Source organism: Zootoca vivipara, chromosome Z, assembly GCF_963506605.1.
Source record: "Zootoca vivipara chromosome Z, rZooViv1.1, whole genome shotgun sequence".
Taxonomy (NCBI): Eukaryota; Metazoa; Chordata; class Lepidosauria; order Squamata; family Lacertidae; genus Zootoca; species Zootoca vivipara.
Genome location: NC_083294.1, coordinates 15,363,467 through 15,379,994, shown reverse-complemented (window position 1 = coordinate 15,379,994; position 16,528 = coordinate 15,363,467). Strand labels below are relative to the sequence as shown.

Below are 16,528 nucleotides of genomic sequence, written 5' to 3'. Positions count from 1 at the left end.
GCCCTCTCTCCCCTGTATCCCATTGTCTTGTTACCAAGTGCATTTGCACGAGCTGTTGTTCCTCCTTCCCTATTGCACGATCTTTTTGCACTGTCTCGTTAAAATGTTGAAAACTCTGTGTGTGCCTTGCGCTGTCACCTTTGGAGGGTCTCTGGTAGAGCCACACTGATGCCCTCCTAAGGCTTGGGACTAGCCAAAAATGGAAGACTTAAATGGCTTAACACCACCACCACCCCTGACTCACGGCAGGGGGTTGGACTAGTTGACCCTTTGGGTGTCTTCCAACTCTACATTTCTATGAATTAGGTTAAAATGGGCCTTCTCCTGCTGGGAAGGAGCTTCTCTGTGTATAGCATACAGAATAGCTGCTGGAAGTCAAAGAGGGACGGCATCAGTGCTGGCTTTACAAGGGATCCTCTCTGGACCCTCCTCAGGTAGCAAATGCTAGTATTTGCATGTGGTGGTGGAGATGTCTAAACTCTAAAGCATTACTGTGGCCCCCGCTCCAGTAATTCCACATGTCTTTTTCCAGAGAGGTATTTGCAGCCAAACTGGCAGCCTTCAGACTTGTGATGAGGCAGAGAAGAAGTTGCTTTCTCAATTTTAAAAGGGTGGGAAACTTCTGGATTCTGGCCAGGAATCCAGAGGAAGATTAAAAATATTTATTATTTGCTTATTAATTCAGGAGTGTTTATAAACCACTTGTTTTCTTTGGGAAAATATATAAGCGGTGTTTGCAGTATAACAATGCGTTTGGAAGGAAGGAAGAATGCCTTCTATAAAGGCATTTATAGAAGGAAGAATGCCTTCTATAAAACATTCATACAAAAGCATATGAAAACCAGGAGTTTGAGGGATTCAGGCAAATTGGTTAGATCTTTTTCCATGGGCTGCAACAACTATCTTGAGCAGGCAGCACTCTGGGTTACTAACTGGGTATGGGGGATGGTAGTAGCATACAGTACAAGTGGGCATCCCTTCAAGAGGGGAAAGGCTGTATAGCTCAGTGTTAAGAGCCTCCCTACATGCAGAAGGTCAAAGGTTCAATTCCCAGCAGTGTCCTCAGGTAAGGCTGGGAAAGACTGGTCTGAAATCTCTGAGAGCCACTGCCAGTCTGTGTGGACAATACTGAGCTAGATGTACTCAGTGATCTGATTCAGTATATCAAAACAAAATAAAAAAATCGTTCCAGTAGCACCTTAGAGACCAACTAAGTTTGTCATAGGTACAAGCTTTCGTGTGCACTGGAAGGATTTTTTTTTTTTGACTACATCAGACCAACACTGCTACCTACCTGATTCAGTATATGTTCCTTTTTTCCAAAAAAAGAAGAAGAAAGAAATCCAGCCCTTTATTTGGAACATGAGTTACTAGAATTTTGCCTTATTGTTTTAAGGCAAAGCCAAGGCTCAGAGCCCCCATTTCCCTGAGCAAGCAGTGTTTGGGTGGCACCAGGACCACAACAACATCCAGATAACAATGGGGCTACCCTGTCCCATCCCAATGGTTATAATCACAGCATCTGCCTCAAGGTGTTTTGTCTACAGCCCAGCCAAAAAGAGGGAGGGGTTTTGCATGCTGATAACTTGGCTGGATTCTGTCTCTGGGCTGCAATTCGCCATCTTTCTCTCCTCTCTCCCCAAAAGAGCCACTTTTCTTTTTGCTACCTGCTCTGAGCTTTGCTGTTGGGTTGTCCGAGTGAATTGGCTGGCAGGATAATATATTATTCTCCCCACCATCCACCCCTGTTAATTGACCCTGTTAATTGTATGGATCACGGGACCCAGGTGGCGCTGTGGTTAAACCACTGAGCCTAGGGCTTGCTGACCAGAAGGTCGGCGGTTCGAATCCCTGTGACGGGGTGAGCTCCCGTTGCTTGGTCCCAGCTCCTGCCAACCTAGCAGTTCGAAAGCACGTCAAAATGCAAGTAGATAAATAGGAACCGCTACAGCGGGAAGGTAAACGGTGTTTCCATGTGCTGCTCTGGTTTGCCAGAAGCGGCTTTGTCATGCTGGCCACATGACCTGGAAGCTATACGCCGGCTCCCTCGGCCAATAATGCGAGATGAGCGCGCAACCCCAGAGTCGGTCACGACTGGACCTAATGGTCAGGGGTCCCTTTACCTTTACCTTTACCTAATTGTATGGATGGGTCTGAGGACCACCACTATCTTCAAGGATCAGGCTTAACAGGGTGGTGTTCAAGAGTGTTAACCGCTGAGGAAATTGCTGTGGTTCTTTCCAACTAAGCAGTTGTCTGGATCAAAAGCCATTTTGAAAGAACGATGCATTCTGATGGTCCTTGCGGGGGGCAGGAGGGCGGGTGTATTTTTTTTCTCTTGTTAAGCACACACATTCCCTTGCAAGGCACCAAGACCTCCCAGTGGTGTCCAAACTTTTTTCATAGAGGGCCAGATTTAATAAAGTGAGGGCCGTGAAAGGTGTTGAGCTTTTCCCAAAGTTGTTGACCTTTTTTTTAGGATTGAAGTTATTGAGGTTTTTTTTTTAATTTTACCCCAGGAAATATACTGCCACAGGGGTCAGATTAAAGAAATAGGGACCCTTACAATTTCACACCCTTCCCTCCTCCTCCAGATTCTTCACAAGTCTAAGGTGGGGAGAGGGATGTGGGGAAAGGGGGTGGTTAGAATTGAGCAAACCAAATGACCCACTCCCAGATGCACCTCTCTTTTTTATTTTCTTGCCAAAATGTAGATGATAAATAGTGCTTGTATCCAAACTTTTTCTCTTAGGAGCCCAAGGTAGTGTACACATTTCCCCCACCTCAATTTAATCGTCACAACAATCCCGCTTGGTAGGAGGAGAGACTGAGAGGCAGGGACTGTGGCCTGATGTCACAACATGGGCAGCTTTGTGGCCAGAGTGGGGTGTGTGGGTGTGGGTGTTGAACCCTGTTCTCCCCTGGGTCCTAGCTCGACACTCTAACCACTAGGCAATACCGACTGCTGCTGAAACGTCCTTGCGAACTGGAACCCTCCTCTTGGAAACTTAAATTGCTACATTGGTCATTCCTGGTTCCTGCCCCGAATATCCAACTTGCAGCCCTCTAATTCCCATAGGATCAATATCTGCTAATGGAACCTAGCCTCTGTTGACTAAGTGGGGGGTGGGTGGGTGTCTGCTGTGGTAAAGAAATGCTGAAGTCTCCTCTCTGGAAGGTGTCAGCAGCACCCTTTTCTCCCTTTTCCTCTGCCCCCTAACCTGTCCGTGCATTTATTTATTTTGTGAACCGAGTGTTGCATCTGTTGTCTGGTTCCATAACCCTGAGCCCAAATGCCGGTAGATGTTAGCAGACAGTCTTGCTATGACCCAAACTGTCCTTCTGAGACAGTTAAAAGAAAAAAAAGGGAGGGGGGGTTGAGATATGATGTGGTTGTGTAAGAAGCCTTAACTTAAGGGTGAGCAGTCTCTGGCTACCTTGTGTCTTGTCCTCTGCACTCCCCCCTCTGTGTAATGCTCACCTTCTGTTTTTAACAACAAAAACATAAAATTATAATGCGCCATTTTCATTACCAGTATGAGGCAACTGGAAAACAGAATGTTATGTACTGTACATGCCAGAGTCAAGACTAGAATCTAGTACTTAAAATTGGTCCCTGTAACGCTGGCCTTCCATGGGAGGTTGTTATTGAAAATTAGAACCTTTATTTTTAGGGGAAAGTCCATCGGCTCAGTGGCAGAGCATCTGCTTTCCATACAGGGCGTCCCAGGTTCAATCCCCAATAGCATCTCCGCTACCTGGGACCTGGGAGAGCTGCTGCCAGTCAGTGCAGACAATACTCAGCTAACTGGACCTATGGCCTGACTCAGGATAAGGCATTCTGCTATGCCCTTTATTCAAAACGATGAGGACTAGAATCTTACTTGTTTTTAATGAGAAAGGCCACAGCTCTGTGTTTTAGCAACCGCTTTGCACACAGAAGGTCCCGTGTTCGATGGCATCTCCAGTAGACAGTACTGAGCTCGATGGACCAGTGATCTGTCTCTGAATTGGGCAGTTTCCTATGTCCTCCTCCTCCTCCCTGTCCCTGAGCCTGGAACTACAGATACTGTTAAATACATCTGACTTGGCAGTGCTCCACCAGTCAGGGGTACGGGTACAGCTGCTGAAAACCTGGCTTGTGCAAAATACAAAGAGTTGCCCATCTGGAAATGGTGTGGGTGGGTAGCAGCTTTCCAAAGCAGAGGTCTCACATCTGGGAAGAAGCATCGCTGTCTGCTCTCATTATTGCTGGTGGCAGGGCCCTGTTGTTGTCGTTGCTGTCATTGTTTTTTGTTCCTCTGGTGTGCCCTGTCGCTGCCTCTTCCAACAGTTGTTTTCACTGTGGAATGTTGCTTTACGGTGTCTTCCAACGCTGACCTTTTCCTGTTTGCTCTGTGGCCCCAACAGCTTTGGAGTGACGAGGTGGAAAAAGTAAGTATTTGCCGATGTTTCCAGCTCTCCAATTTTCCTTTGCTAGAAATGTCCATGGTGAGGATGAGTTTCACGGGGGGAAAGGCCGTAGCTCAAATGGTAGAGCATGTGCTTTGCTTGCAGGCAGTCCCAGGTTCAATCCACAGCATCTCTGGAGGTGGAAAAGGGGGGGGGGAGGCTGGGAAAGAGCCCCTTCCTGAAACTCCGTAGAACCGCTGCCAGCCATAGTCAACATTAAAGAGCTACATGCACCTGTGCTGCTATTTAATTCAGTCCTTGGTCCAGAATTATGAGGGCTAGAATCTAGGCGGTGGCAGGGAGAGCTGTAGCTCCGTGTTGGAGCATCTGCTTTCTGTACAGAAGGTCCGAGCTTCATTCAATCCCCTGTTTGAAACCCCCAGGGAGCTGCTGCCATTCAGTGTCAACAGTTCTGAGCTAGATGGACCAATGATTGGTGGACTCAGTTGAAAACGGTTTCCTATTTAATTCCACCTTTTCTTCAGAACTATGAGCACTAGAATCTTACTTTATTTTCAGGGCAAGGGCCGTAACTCAGTAGCAGAGCACATACTCTGCATGGAGAAGGACCCATGTTCAATCCCCAGAGGGCTGAGAGAGACACCAGCCTGAAACTCTGGAAAGCCACTGCTGCCAGTCAGTGTAGCTGAGAGATGGTGGAAGTCCCAGTGGAGGGATCCTGTTCTAGGGAAGACTGGCAAGGAGGGAGCAGGACAGGGAGGTGCATGTGTGTGTGTGTGTGTGTGTGTGTGTGTGTGTGTGTGCCATGACATCACAGAAGGACCTTGTGCGAGGGTGGATGTTGGGCCATTGAGGAAGGCCCTTGTGTGAGCATGGGTGTTGTGGTGTCTCACAAAGGTGGGTCCTGTGGGTTGGGGGTGCTGTTGACACCACAGAAGGTCCCTGTGTGAGTGCAGGTACTGCAGCATCACAGAAAGGGGGTCTTACGGGTTGGAGGCAAGGCTGCTGTGATGTCAGAGCAGGTCAATCTGCATGTGGATGAAAGGAGGGTGTGCTTTGACATGAGGTGGGCCAGGGGACATTTGGAGGCAGGTTGGATTCTGGAAAGCCACAAGCAGAGGCCCAGCACAGTCAGGGGTAGTGTTAGGCTGTCAGAGCAAGGCAATTCATGCATTGATGAAAGGGGCGGGTGCTCCACTGGCAGGCAGGCGGGTGGTCAGGGCTCTTTGTGGACACTGTGAGGTCACAGGAGGAGGCCTGGTGTGTGGAGGGTTTATGTTCTGTGACGTCAGAGTGCGGAAGCCTAAACATGTGAAAGGGGATGGGTGCTTGTTGCCAAGTGGGCTGAGCTCTGCTCAGAGGTGAGTGGTGTGCATGCTCTGACATCAGAGAAGGATGGTGGAAGCAGATGCTCCCACTGGTGTCAGGGAAGGGGTGGGGAGTAGTAGCACAAGGTCTGCCCTAAGTGTTTCTGTGGATCTAGAGGTGACTGCTGTGACATCACAGGAATAAGATGAAAGGAAAGTGAGTGCAGTTGTCAGGGAAGGAGAACCTTTTGGTCCATACAGCTCGGTATTGCTCGCACCAACAGGCAGCATCACTCTCCAGGGTTTCAGACGGAATCTTTCCCAGCCCTACCTGGAGATGTCATTGGGGACTGAACCTTGGACCTTCTGCATAGTCACTGCCTGCTTAATCACTGAGCTGTGGCTATCCTTTCGCCTCCGTTTTTTGCTCCGTTAGGCTGGCACTTTGACCACGTAACCCCTGCCCCCACTAACGACTGGATATGAAGGTTGAAAAGGCCAATAAATTGTGACTCTGCTCATGAATCTTAGTGCCACAAAATCCTCAGAGAGGCTGGACAAGCTTATTGACTTGGTCAGAGGGTGGCTCCCTAAACGTATTTTGTTTTTTCCTCTCCGTGGCTGATCACACAACACATCTTCTAGGAGCTGCTTTGCAGAGTGGGGTGCCCTCACTTATTTTGGCAGTTGCAGGACCCACAATGACCCTCCACAGAGCATCATTTGAGGAACTCACTGTGGGAAAACTCATGTTGCTGCCCCCTTGTGGCCAATGTCCTTTTAAAAGGAAAGTGGGCCCAGCGGAGGATGCCTCCTGCTGGTGCCGGTTCTGGGCAGTAAGGCTGGTTGCCCTTAAAGCATTCCTGCTGTCTCCTCTTCCCATGGCAGCTGGGGAGAGTTTCTGCATTGCACAACAGAGAACTCCAATGCAGCAATTGCGCCAGAGGGAAAAGTCAATGCACAACAGGTTGTGCTCTCTGTCACTCAGCAAAGTGACCAGGAACTTGTTTTCTGTATTCTTGCTCACAACAGAATCCCGCAAGCAGAAAACATTTTGCTCATGGGAACAAATATATTGCTCAGTGCCTTTAACTTACTGCGGCATTGGATGCATCCTGCTCATTCACTTTATTCCTACTCAGGACCATTGAGCACACATTTTTAATATACCCATTTATGCCCCTACCATCAAGCTCCATAAGGCAGCAGAACGAGATGTGAAAACTTTCACAACTTGAATTTAATTAAAACAGCTGCAGCACAACCGTAGGGACCGCTAACGATCCATTCTCCCCAGGGCCCTCTGAACAATAGAATATTAATGCTGTCTAAACCTCTTTAATGAAGGAGCCCCACTGTTGGCATTCTTTATTGGGTGGATGTCCCGCAGTTTAAGGTGGTTGGCTTATGTTCTCTGACTCTTGTAAGGGCTGAACTTTCCCCAGAATGAAACATTTGGAGGGGAGAAAGGGGTTGTTGTTGGGGGGGGGGGATGACATCGCTGTGATTCTCCCATTCACAACTATTTTATTTCAAGAAAATTATGCACCCTTTGAATACCATTGAAGGCATTTACAAAAGGAATAAAACAAGGAAATCATGGGTAAAAACATTTTTTTAAAAATTAAAACCCGCAATAAAGTAAAACCAGATTAAGGCACATGCCAATGTTCTGCATACAGTGGTGCCTTGCTTAACGAATGCCCTGCTTAACGAAATTTCCGCTTAACAAAAGGATTTTTCAAGCGGAGGTTGCCTCGCTAGACGAATTCGTTTTACGAAAAATTCATCTGGTGAATCACGGTTTCCCATAGGAATGCATTGAAATTCAATTAATGCGTTCCTATGGGCAAAAAAAAAATTCAATTTTTTTTTCAATGCATTCCTATGGGATTCACTAGACGAACTTTTCATTATAAGAAAAGACCCGTGGAACAAATTAAATTCGTATAGCGATGCACCACTGTATCTGGACAGGCTTTGGCTAACCCAAAATGCTTTTAGCAGGCACTGAAAACTGAAGGTGCCTGCCTGGTGTCAAGAGGCAGGGAGTCACAAATTGTAGGTGCTGCCATACTAAAAGATCAAGTTCTTGCACATGTGAAACTGGTATTATGTGGCACCTGTAACAGCACCAGTTTCACAGATCAAAGCTATTTATTATCCACCCTTCGCCCTAAGCAACCAGGGCAGGTCAAAACGATTTACAAATGCAATATTTTAAAACAAATGAATTACAATCACAAGAGTAGGGTGGGTCCTAAAAATAAATAAATCTCAAGGGTTAAAGGTCAGGGCAAAGAGGTGCATCTTCAGCATACAACAAAAACTTTACAGTGAAAGTTCCTGATGCATCTCTGTGGGGAGGGAATCCCACAACTTGGGGAAGGCACTCCCTGGGGCTGCCTCCCCAGCATTTCTGAGAGTGGCAGAACTACCAAGATCTGCTGATGTTAAATGTCCTATAGGTCTGTAAGGAAGGAGGCAGTCCCTTATATATTTGGGGCCTGAGTCATTCTGTGCTTCAAACAATTGCCCGATCACCTTCACTTGGGCCTGGAAATGAACCGGCAAAAAGATCAGGCTGTGTGTTCAGCTTTTTCCAGCTTGTTGACTCCTTTCCCTTGCTCCCCGAAGCCTCTGTGATAGGAGATGGGAAACCTTCTCTGCCAGAGGGCCATATTCCCAAATAGGCAACATTCCAAGGGCCGCATGGGAGTGGCCAATGGGGCCAGAGCCGAAAGCTGGCACAGTGAAGAGGCAACCCTCACTTTCGTGTATCCTTTCCTCTCATCCACTTTCTAGCCATTTCAGCAAAAGTCAGAGGTTTTATACACACACCCCTCCAGGCAAGAAAAGAAGCATTACTACAGTTCAACGACTTGTTCCAACTAGGCAAAAACTCTCAAGGAGTGGCTGTGAGGGGGGTTCAGATGGTGAAAGGGAGTCTAATTGGGCAAGAGTCCAAGGGCCAGACTGAGAGGTCTAGGGATCCACATTTGATTCCCAGGCTTGTTCCCCATCTCTGCTCTCCGATGACACCCCACTCTCTTGCTCTGTAGGCAGAACACGAGCTCCGGATGGCCCAGACTGAGTTTGACCGGCAGGCAGAAGTGACCCGCCTCCTCCTGGAAGGGATAAGCAGCACACACGTGAGTCTCGCTAGAAAAGACATCGCATTGCTGTTCATGCCAAGAGGCACACAGCACTTCATTGTTAAAACAGTTCCATTGTTCCATTGTTAAAACAAATCCATTCACACTTAACAACTTTCAAGATCTGGACAAAATGGGCAAAAGTTATAGTCCCAGGCCTCTCACCCATTATTGCAATACAGTTCCACCTGGTTTTCAAAAATCAATATAGAGCCTATAATGTATGTTGGTTTTAAACACCTAGATGCCTAGCCTATATAAAACCAAACAGTTCTCCCATGTGTTAGAGAGGATGTCCCACTATAGGGATATATCAGCACGTGTGGTGGGAGTGTCCCAAAAACAGAAAAGTTATGGGGAAATGTATTTACAGAAATTCCTTCAGTAGCACCTTAAAGACCAACTAAGTTTTTATTTTGGTATGAGCTTTCATGTGCATGCACACTTCGTCAGATACACTGAAACAGAATCAACCAGACCCTTATATATATTCAGAGGGTGGGGGGTGGGAATGGGTGATGGGCTGTTAGGAGTGGTAAACCTGTTGATGCCTGTTAACGACTGCTGATGCCTGCAATTGGTCCTGTGGTGGGGGGAGCAAGGCACAAAAGAAAGCTAGATCATGCATAATGAGGCACAAAAGAAAGCTACGGAGCCACATGGGATGAACAGAGATATCGGATTCTTATCTCATTATGCATGATCTAGCTTTCTTTTGTGCCTCATTATTCTGGTTGATTCTGTTTCAGTGTATCTGACGAAGTGTGCATGCACACGAAAGCTCATACCAAAATAAAAACTTAGTTGGTCTTTAAGGTGCTACTGAAGGAATTTTTTAATTTTGTTTTGACTCAGACCAACACGGCTACCTACCTGTAACTGTATTTACAGAAATATCTTTGATTACAAGGCAGACAGTCCCCATGATCCCAGGACTGGCATTACTTAATTTGTACAGTAACATTATGTTGCAAATTAGAAACAAAGAACTCATAATCTATCTGTTAACCACTACAAGAGCAACTATTGCCAGGACACAGAAATCATTATCACGGAATAATTATTAACTATGGAGCAATGGCATAATGCAATTTGGCAAACAACATTATTGGGGAAACTGACACAAATATTAAAAGTAGCAGGAGGCCAAAAGAAACACAGCTTTTTTATGCAGTCTACTGTAACGTTTATTGATTACACAAACAATTAGGCAAATGGTAGAATAGTACCCATAGTTTACAGCAGTCTAGTGTGCACAAACCCTTTAAAAAAAAAATCCTCCCGTCTTATAAATTCCTATAAATTATAATTGTTGTTGGTGCAGAATACATTTTTACTAATGGTTACAAGTCTAAGCAATTCATGTCATTTCATATCTGTAGAAACTAATAATTTTGGCTTATATACTTTGACACAACTTTGTTGATGTATTCAGAAATGTTTGAGTGTTTTATTTTTATTTTATGTAATTGTTGCATGCCATATGTTCTAACGCAGACAAAGATATATCTTCAGTGGTACCTCGACTTACAAACAACTCGACAACTGAATTTTTCGACTTACAAATGGGGCTAATGGCCGCACGCTTACGAATGTCTCGACATCCAAAGGGAAACCGCGGCGGTTTTAGATAGGGATTTTTCGACTTACGAATTTTCAGATAGGGTTGCTTCGACTTTCGAATTTTTCCGTTTCCAATGCATTCCTATGGGAAATCGCGTTTCCAATTGCGTTTTTTGACTTACGAATTTTTCGACCTATGAAGGTGCCTGCAGAACGGATTAAATTTGTAAGTCGAGGCACCACTGTAAATGCAACCATGTCAAACAGTTGAAACAAAATAAAAAAAATTCCTTCCAGCAGCACCTTAGAGACCAACTAAGTTTCTCATTGGTATGAGTTTTCGTGTGCATGCACACTTCTTCAGGTGAAAATGAATAAAAACCATTTTACAAAAGGAAAAAGAAAACCAGATAAGCCCTGCAAATGCCTCGATGGGAAGCCTGCCAGCAGAGCCCACTCCCTGGATCCCAGGACCTCACCATTTTCCTCCTTCTTTCTTCAGGTCAATCACCTTCGCTGTCTTCATGAGTTTGCTGAAGCTCAGGCCACATACTATGCCCAATGCTACCAGTACATGTTGGACCTGCAGAAGCAGCTGGGAAGGTAACAAGCTGTCCCAATGAGATGCATCCATTTGGAAACTTGGGTCACAACTGCAACCATACATTTAAAGCCCTCTCATACTCCTCCCCACCCCAGGAAAAAGAGAATACTGCAAACTGTAGTTTGTGAAGAGAGCTGGGAACTCTGAAAATAGTAAACTACAGTTCCCATGATTGCTTTTAAAGTGCAGTTAAAAAGGTAAAGGGACCCTTGACCATTAGGTCCAGTGGTGACCGACTCTGGGGTTGCGGTGCTCATCTCGTGTTATTGGCCGATGGAGCCAGCATACAGCTTCCAGGTCATGTGGCCAGCATGACAAAGCTGCTTCTGGCGAACCAGAGCAGCGCACGGAAACACCGTTTACCTTCCTGCCGGAGCAGTACCTATTTATCTACTTGCACTTTAACATGCTTTCGAACTGCTAGGTTGGCAGGAGCAGGGACCAAGCAACGGGAGCTCACCCCACCGTGAGGATTCTATTTATCTACTTGAACTCTGATGTGCTTTCGAACTGCTAGGTTGGCAGGAGCAGGGATCGAGCAATGGAAGCTCGTGGGGATTCGAACTGCCAACCTTCTGATCTGCAAGCCCTAGGCTCTGTGGTTTAACCCACAGCGCCACCCACGTCCCAAGTGGAGTTAAGCTTCTTTAAATTTATGGCAACCTTGGATTTAATCCAACATAGGGCTAAGTCTCTCCTTTTGTCAGTGCAGGGATTTCTCCTTGCACAACAGAACATTCTCTCCCCCCCCACACACACACCCTAAATCTATTCCAGAGGTTCTCTCAACCAATCAGAGGGGATTTGGGCAGGGCCTGGGGCCTATTCAGGGGGGGGGGAGAAGAGTGGAAAGTCCCGTTGCACAAGTGGAAACCCGTGAGCTGATGGGACAGGGTAGTTGTTCTTAGCTCCATGACGCTTAACTGTTCCACCCTCCTCCTTTTTAATATGCCCGGGGGGTGGTGGCTTTACCTACTGCAGAGGTATGCTAGCCTCTGTCCTTGTCTGCCCCCAACTAAGTCTTGTGGTTTGTTTTCCTCCATGAACAAGCACCGGCCGCCCATTCATATTAAACCATGTTTCTTTTTAATTTGGGGCTTAATGCAATGTGCAGACCAAACCAGCGTGCATGAAGTAAGTATTTACGACAAGCCTCATTGGAGCCCCCTTCTGATGCTCAGGTGGCTTTGAGACATAGGCAGCGGAACTCAGGCCAGGATTCGAATGCAGCCCTCAAGGCCTTGTGTCTTGTCCTTGGGTCTCTCTGCAAGCCACACCCCCTAACTAGTACTCTGCACCCCCTTGAGTGTTTTTACTTGCCTGGGATGCATCCTTGAACTCTGGTAATACCTCTTGGCTGCCTGGATGGAGGACAGAGATGGGTATGCACAGACCACCAAATTCTTCGTGGCTGAATTATTATTTTACATAAATAAATTTACCCTACTGCACAGAGGCAAGAGTCACATCCGCAGCTCATCCTCCTCCAGGCCTCTGGCCCTGTTCACCTCAAAGGTTTGCCCCAAAGAGAGACCTGCCTTGGGCTGGGAAAGCTTCCCTGCTTTTGCTCTCTGGGGTTGGTCCGGGACGTTTTGTTGACGCAGGAGGGCTGTTCATTGGCTGTCTTCTTCTGTCTCTGTTCTCTTCCCATGCTTTCAGTTCCAGAGGAGAAATGTAAGTAAAAGACCAAAGGCATTCTGGGTAATAGAGAGCTAAGGTAGGGCAGATGGAGGGGGAAGAACCCCTGGCAAAGAGTCTTAATTGTGTTGCCTTTTGCATTCATGGCACACTGCTTAGCTCCACTAGAGAAGGCTTATTTTCTGTGATCCCTGCTTTTACAGAAGTGACGTCTTAGGGGGACCCTGGGCTGTCCCCCCCCCCCCAACTCCCAAGAGTTTTCCTTAACTATGGATAAAGGTTTCCTGTTCAGTTTATGGGTGTGGGCATCTTTTTTCTTAACATGTGCATTTTAAATCTTTTGTTTGTAAATTAATAAATTAATGGCACTTCCACCGTGGCCTTTCTCCCCAAGGAGTCTAGGGCTGCAAACAGTAAGCGATAAAAAGCATATTGGAAACCAATTCCAATAAAGACGCAGAGTGGGATAGGCCTCAGCTTTAAAAAGGACTGTTCAAAGTTGAAGCTCTTCTGCAGGTGCCAAAAAGACGACAGATGTTTTCTGCTAGTCTTTTATTTTATCCTGCTTCGCATGGGAGAAATGCCCGACCAACCTGTTTATAAATGAAGCAGAGGTACCTGCTGTGTGATGGGCCAAGGCCTGATCACACACACACACACACACACCCTCTGTCTCTTACTCTCCCTTTTCTTTCCTCTGTCTTGCAAAGGCTTCCTGGAACTTTTGTGGGCAACTCAGAGTCCACCTCACCTCCACCAGCCACTGCCTCACCCACCACCATTGCTACAGGTGCTGCCACAGGCCCAGCCGTACCCATCATTCCGGTGGTGCCCACTGTCATTGGAGCACCCAACTCAGCCCCTGCTGTTGAAGCCCTGAACCCCAGTGATGTGAAGCCCCCTGCTAGCGGGACACGGAAGGCCCGGGTCCTCTATGACTATGAAGCATCAGACAGCACTGAGCTGTCTCTGCTCTCAGATGAGGTTGGTGGTTCTCTCTTTTCTGCCAAGTGATGCTACAGACAAAATGTGGTTTAGGGGAAAAGCTGTTGTGTTATTGATTGATTGATTGATTGATTGATTGTAAAGAGAACCTCAGTTTACAAAAAAAAAAGATAAAAGCAATAAAACTGCCCTTAACCATTTTAACGTTTGAAGTTAAAATAACAAAAGAGTAAAAACGGATGGAAACTCACATTAGCTTTCTAAGCATCTGGGTGGGGCTGTCTAAATAAAAACCTTCCAAGCAGGCACCGAAAAGGGTGTGGCGAAGGCGCCTGGCTGGTGTCAAAAGGCAGGGAGTTCCAAAGTATATGTGCTGCCATACTAAGAGATCAAGTTCTTACAAATGTAGAGTGGATATTTTGTGGTGCCTTTGGTAATGCCAATTCTGCCGATGGAAGTGGTCAAATAGGCACATGTAGGGTAGGCGTAAACTGGTCCCAAGTTGTTAAGGGCTTTTTATATGCTAACAGTAACACCTTGAACTTGACCCTGTAGCAAATGGGCAACCAGTGCAGATCTCTGGGCGCAGGTGTGATATGCTGACAAGGTCTCACTCCTGCCAGCAAACATTCTGCAGCACCAATAGCAGTGTTGCTGGAAACCACAGGACGGGAGGGTGCTCTTGTGCTTGAATCCTGCTTGTGGGATTCCCACAGTGGGCAACTGGTTGGCCACTGTGCGAACAGGATGCTAGACTAGATGGTCAATTGGCCTGACCTAACAGGGTGTTCTCATATTCTTAAATATGTAAATACTCACTTCTTATAACCCCCTGCCCATATATATTTTACATATTTTACAAAGAGATCTGCAACTCCAGATAACACTTTGTGAACTATAGTCCACAAAAACTTATGCAACAATAAATTTTGTCAAAAGACTTTTGCTTTTTTAGTGGTTTGCATCTAACATACTGCCTACAACTCTCTCTTAGATGATCACTGTGTACAGCCTCCCAGGGATGGACCCAGACTGGCTCATAGGAGAGAGGGGCAATCAAAAGGGCAAAGTCCCCGTTACCTACTTGGAACTTCTCAGTTAAGCACGCCTGCCGAGGATCCTCCAAGCAAGTCACACATCCTTCCCGTGACCTGACATCGTTTTTCAAAGAGGCTGCTGACTACGTACTTCCATCTAAGGCCATTTGCTCTCTTCCGGGTCAAATCCCCCCCCCCTCACTCTGTGTTTGGATTAAGGCACAGAGGCGACCAATGAGCTTTCCAAGGCTCTTAAGATTGACTCTTGTCAACCATTCCCACAATTGGCTTCTAGAGTTGGTGGGACCCCATAAGCCCTTTTGAGGATGGCTGACAGGTGAAATGAGGACTAGCCCCTTGCTTTTGTCGTCCTCCTCGTTTCTGCTGCAATTATTTGGGTCAAACCAAATGGAATTAATGGAAGTCACCTGTAATAGGCTGTGTCTTCCCGTTCCTTTTTGTTCCCGCAATTGTCTTTGACCCATCCACAACCCACTCTGGTCCTGCTTCTAGCTATTTTATGTATTCTGCTGGAGTCAGTTGTAGGGAGAGCTGGGCATCTGTGGCAGCAAAAATCTGGTTTATTTTCAGATTTAAGCCAAGCCTTTTGAGTCCCCTTGCAAAGAAGAATGTTTTAAATGAGGGTGGGGGTAAAGAGATGTAAATGTCAGCAACCCAACTGAATATGTAGCGCCTCCTGGAAGGCAAAATCCTCACTTTCTCCCATTATTCCTGACTCCTGCCAACAATTGCTGTGGCAATGAAAGGAGGATGAAAAACACTGAAAAAATTAATGGGTTATAGTTAAGTCTTGGCCTGGTTTAGCTGCTTAAAATACTTGCTATGATTTTATGTGGGGCTGATTTGTTTGTGTGTTATTTCTGAGTTTACATTTCCAGCTGTCTTTCCCGCCCCAAAATAACATTCCACCTTTCAAAAAGCTACCTTTATCCTCTCCCCCTCCTCCCTGTTGAAACTGGCAAGGCTCATAACCAAAGTTCACTGCTCAATTTCTTGGCATGCCCTTTGATTCTGCCCCACATTGGTTCAGCTTGCATATCCCTAGCCATGAGGACAGGAGACTCTTGGGGGAGTAATACGAGATACATTCTGAAACAGCCCATCCTTACCTATGGGCCTCCTCCAGTTCTCACCTGGCCCAGGTATCAAGAAAGCCATAAATCTTTTGCTGGGGACAAGTACCTGTCTGAGGGGAAAAAATAGTACTTTCTTTTGTAGGACAGGTCTTAGTGCAGATTAAACCTTCCATCCTGCTGCTCCTGGGCTGACACAACCTGGCTGGCTTATTTTGTGTTTTGAACTTTTATTTTTTCATCTTGAGCCTTTTGTGGATTATCCTGATGTAACAGATTTCAGAGCACTTCCATATGGTTGACTTTTGCCAATAAAACACCTAGCCTGCACTCCTTCTGTCTTGGCTCTCTTTGGGGCAGTGTGTGTGTGTGTGTGAGTGCGTGCGTGCGTGCGCCATTCCCCAATACCCAAATTCCATAGAAAGTAATGTTATCAAGCTAAGAGCTTACAGATTTGTAAGACAGGAAAAGCCCTGCCTTTCAACATTGGAGTCTTAATTGGAAGATTCAGGGCAGATAAAGGAAGTACTTCTTCACACATTGTGTAGTTAGACCGTGGAACTCACTCCCACAGGACGTAGTGATGGCCACCAACTTGGATAGCTCCAAGTGAAAAGATAGGCCTTTACAGGAATACGAATATCCGTAGGGACAAGCCTCAGAAATAAGGCAGTGGCTGCCAAAGCAATGTTTTGTATACACTTCCAGATTACACACGTGATATTCACTCACCAGAGGAGCACAGCACTCTTAGCAGTTGCACCCAGTGTCA

The 16,528-nt window shown here is 46.3% G+C and overlaps 1 protein-coding gene across 4 annotated transcripts in view; it reads left to right on the top strand.

Annotated features, from left to right (window-relative positions):
• Nucleotides 1-16,086, top strand: part of SH3GLB2 (SH3 domain containing GRB2 like, endophilin B2) — a 55,495-nt gene extending 39,409 nt beyond the window's left edge. For 2 of the 4 annotated variants that reach the window (XM_035113037.2, XM_035113033.2), the window contains 5 exons: nucleotides 4,411-4,434; nucleotides 8,783-8,872; nucleotides 10,941-11,041; nucleotides 13,391-13,664; nucleotides 14,620-16,086. In XM_035113037.2, coding sequence (XP_034968928.1) covers nucleotides 4,411-4,434; nucleotides 8,783-8,872; nucleotides 10,941-11,041; nucleotides 13,391-13,664; nucleotides 14,620-14,727 — 597 coding nt within the window. In that variant the 3' untranslated portion in view covers nucleotides 14,728-16,086. The remainder of the gene's footprint in view (nucleotides 1-4,410; nucleotides 4,435-8,782; nucleotides 8,873-10,940; nucleotides 11,042-13,390; nucleotides 13,665-14,619) is intronic. The other 2 variants (XM_035113038.2, XM_035113034.2) reach the window with 1 other exon arrangement.
• Nucleotides 16,087-16,528: the final 442 nt, after the last annotated feature.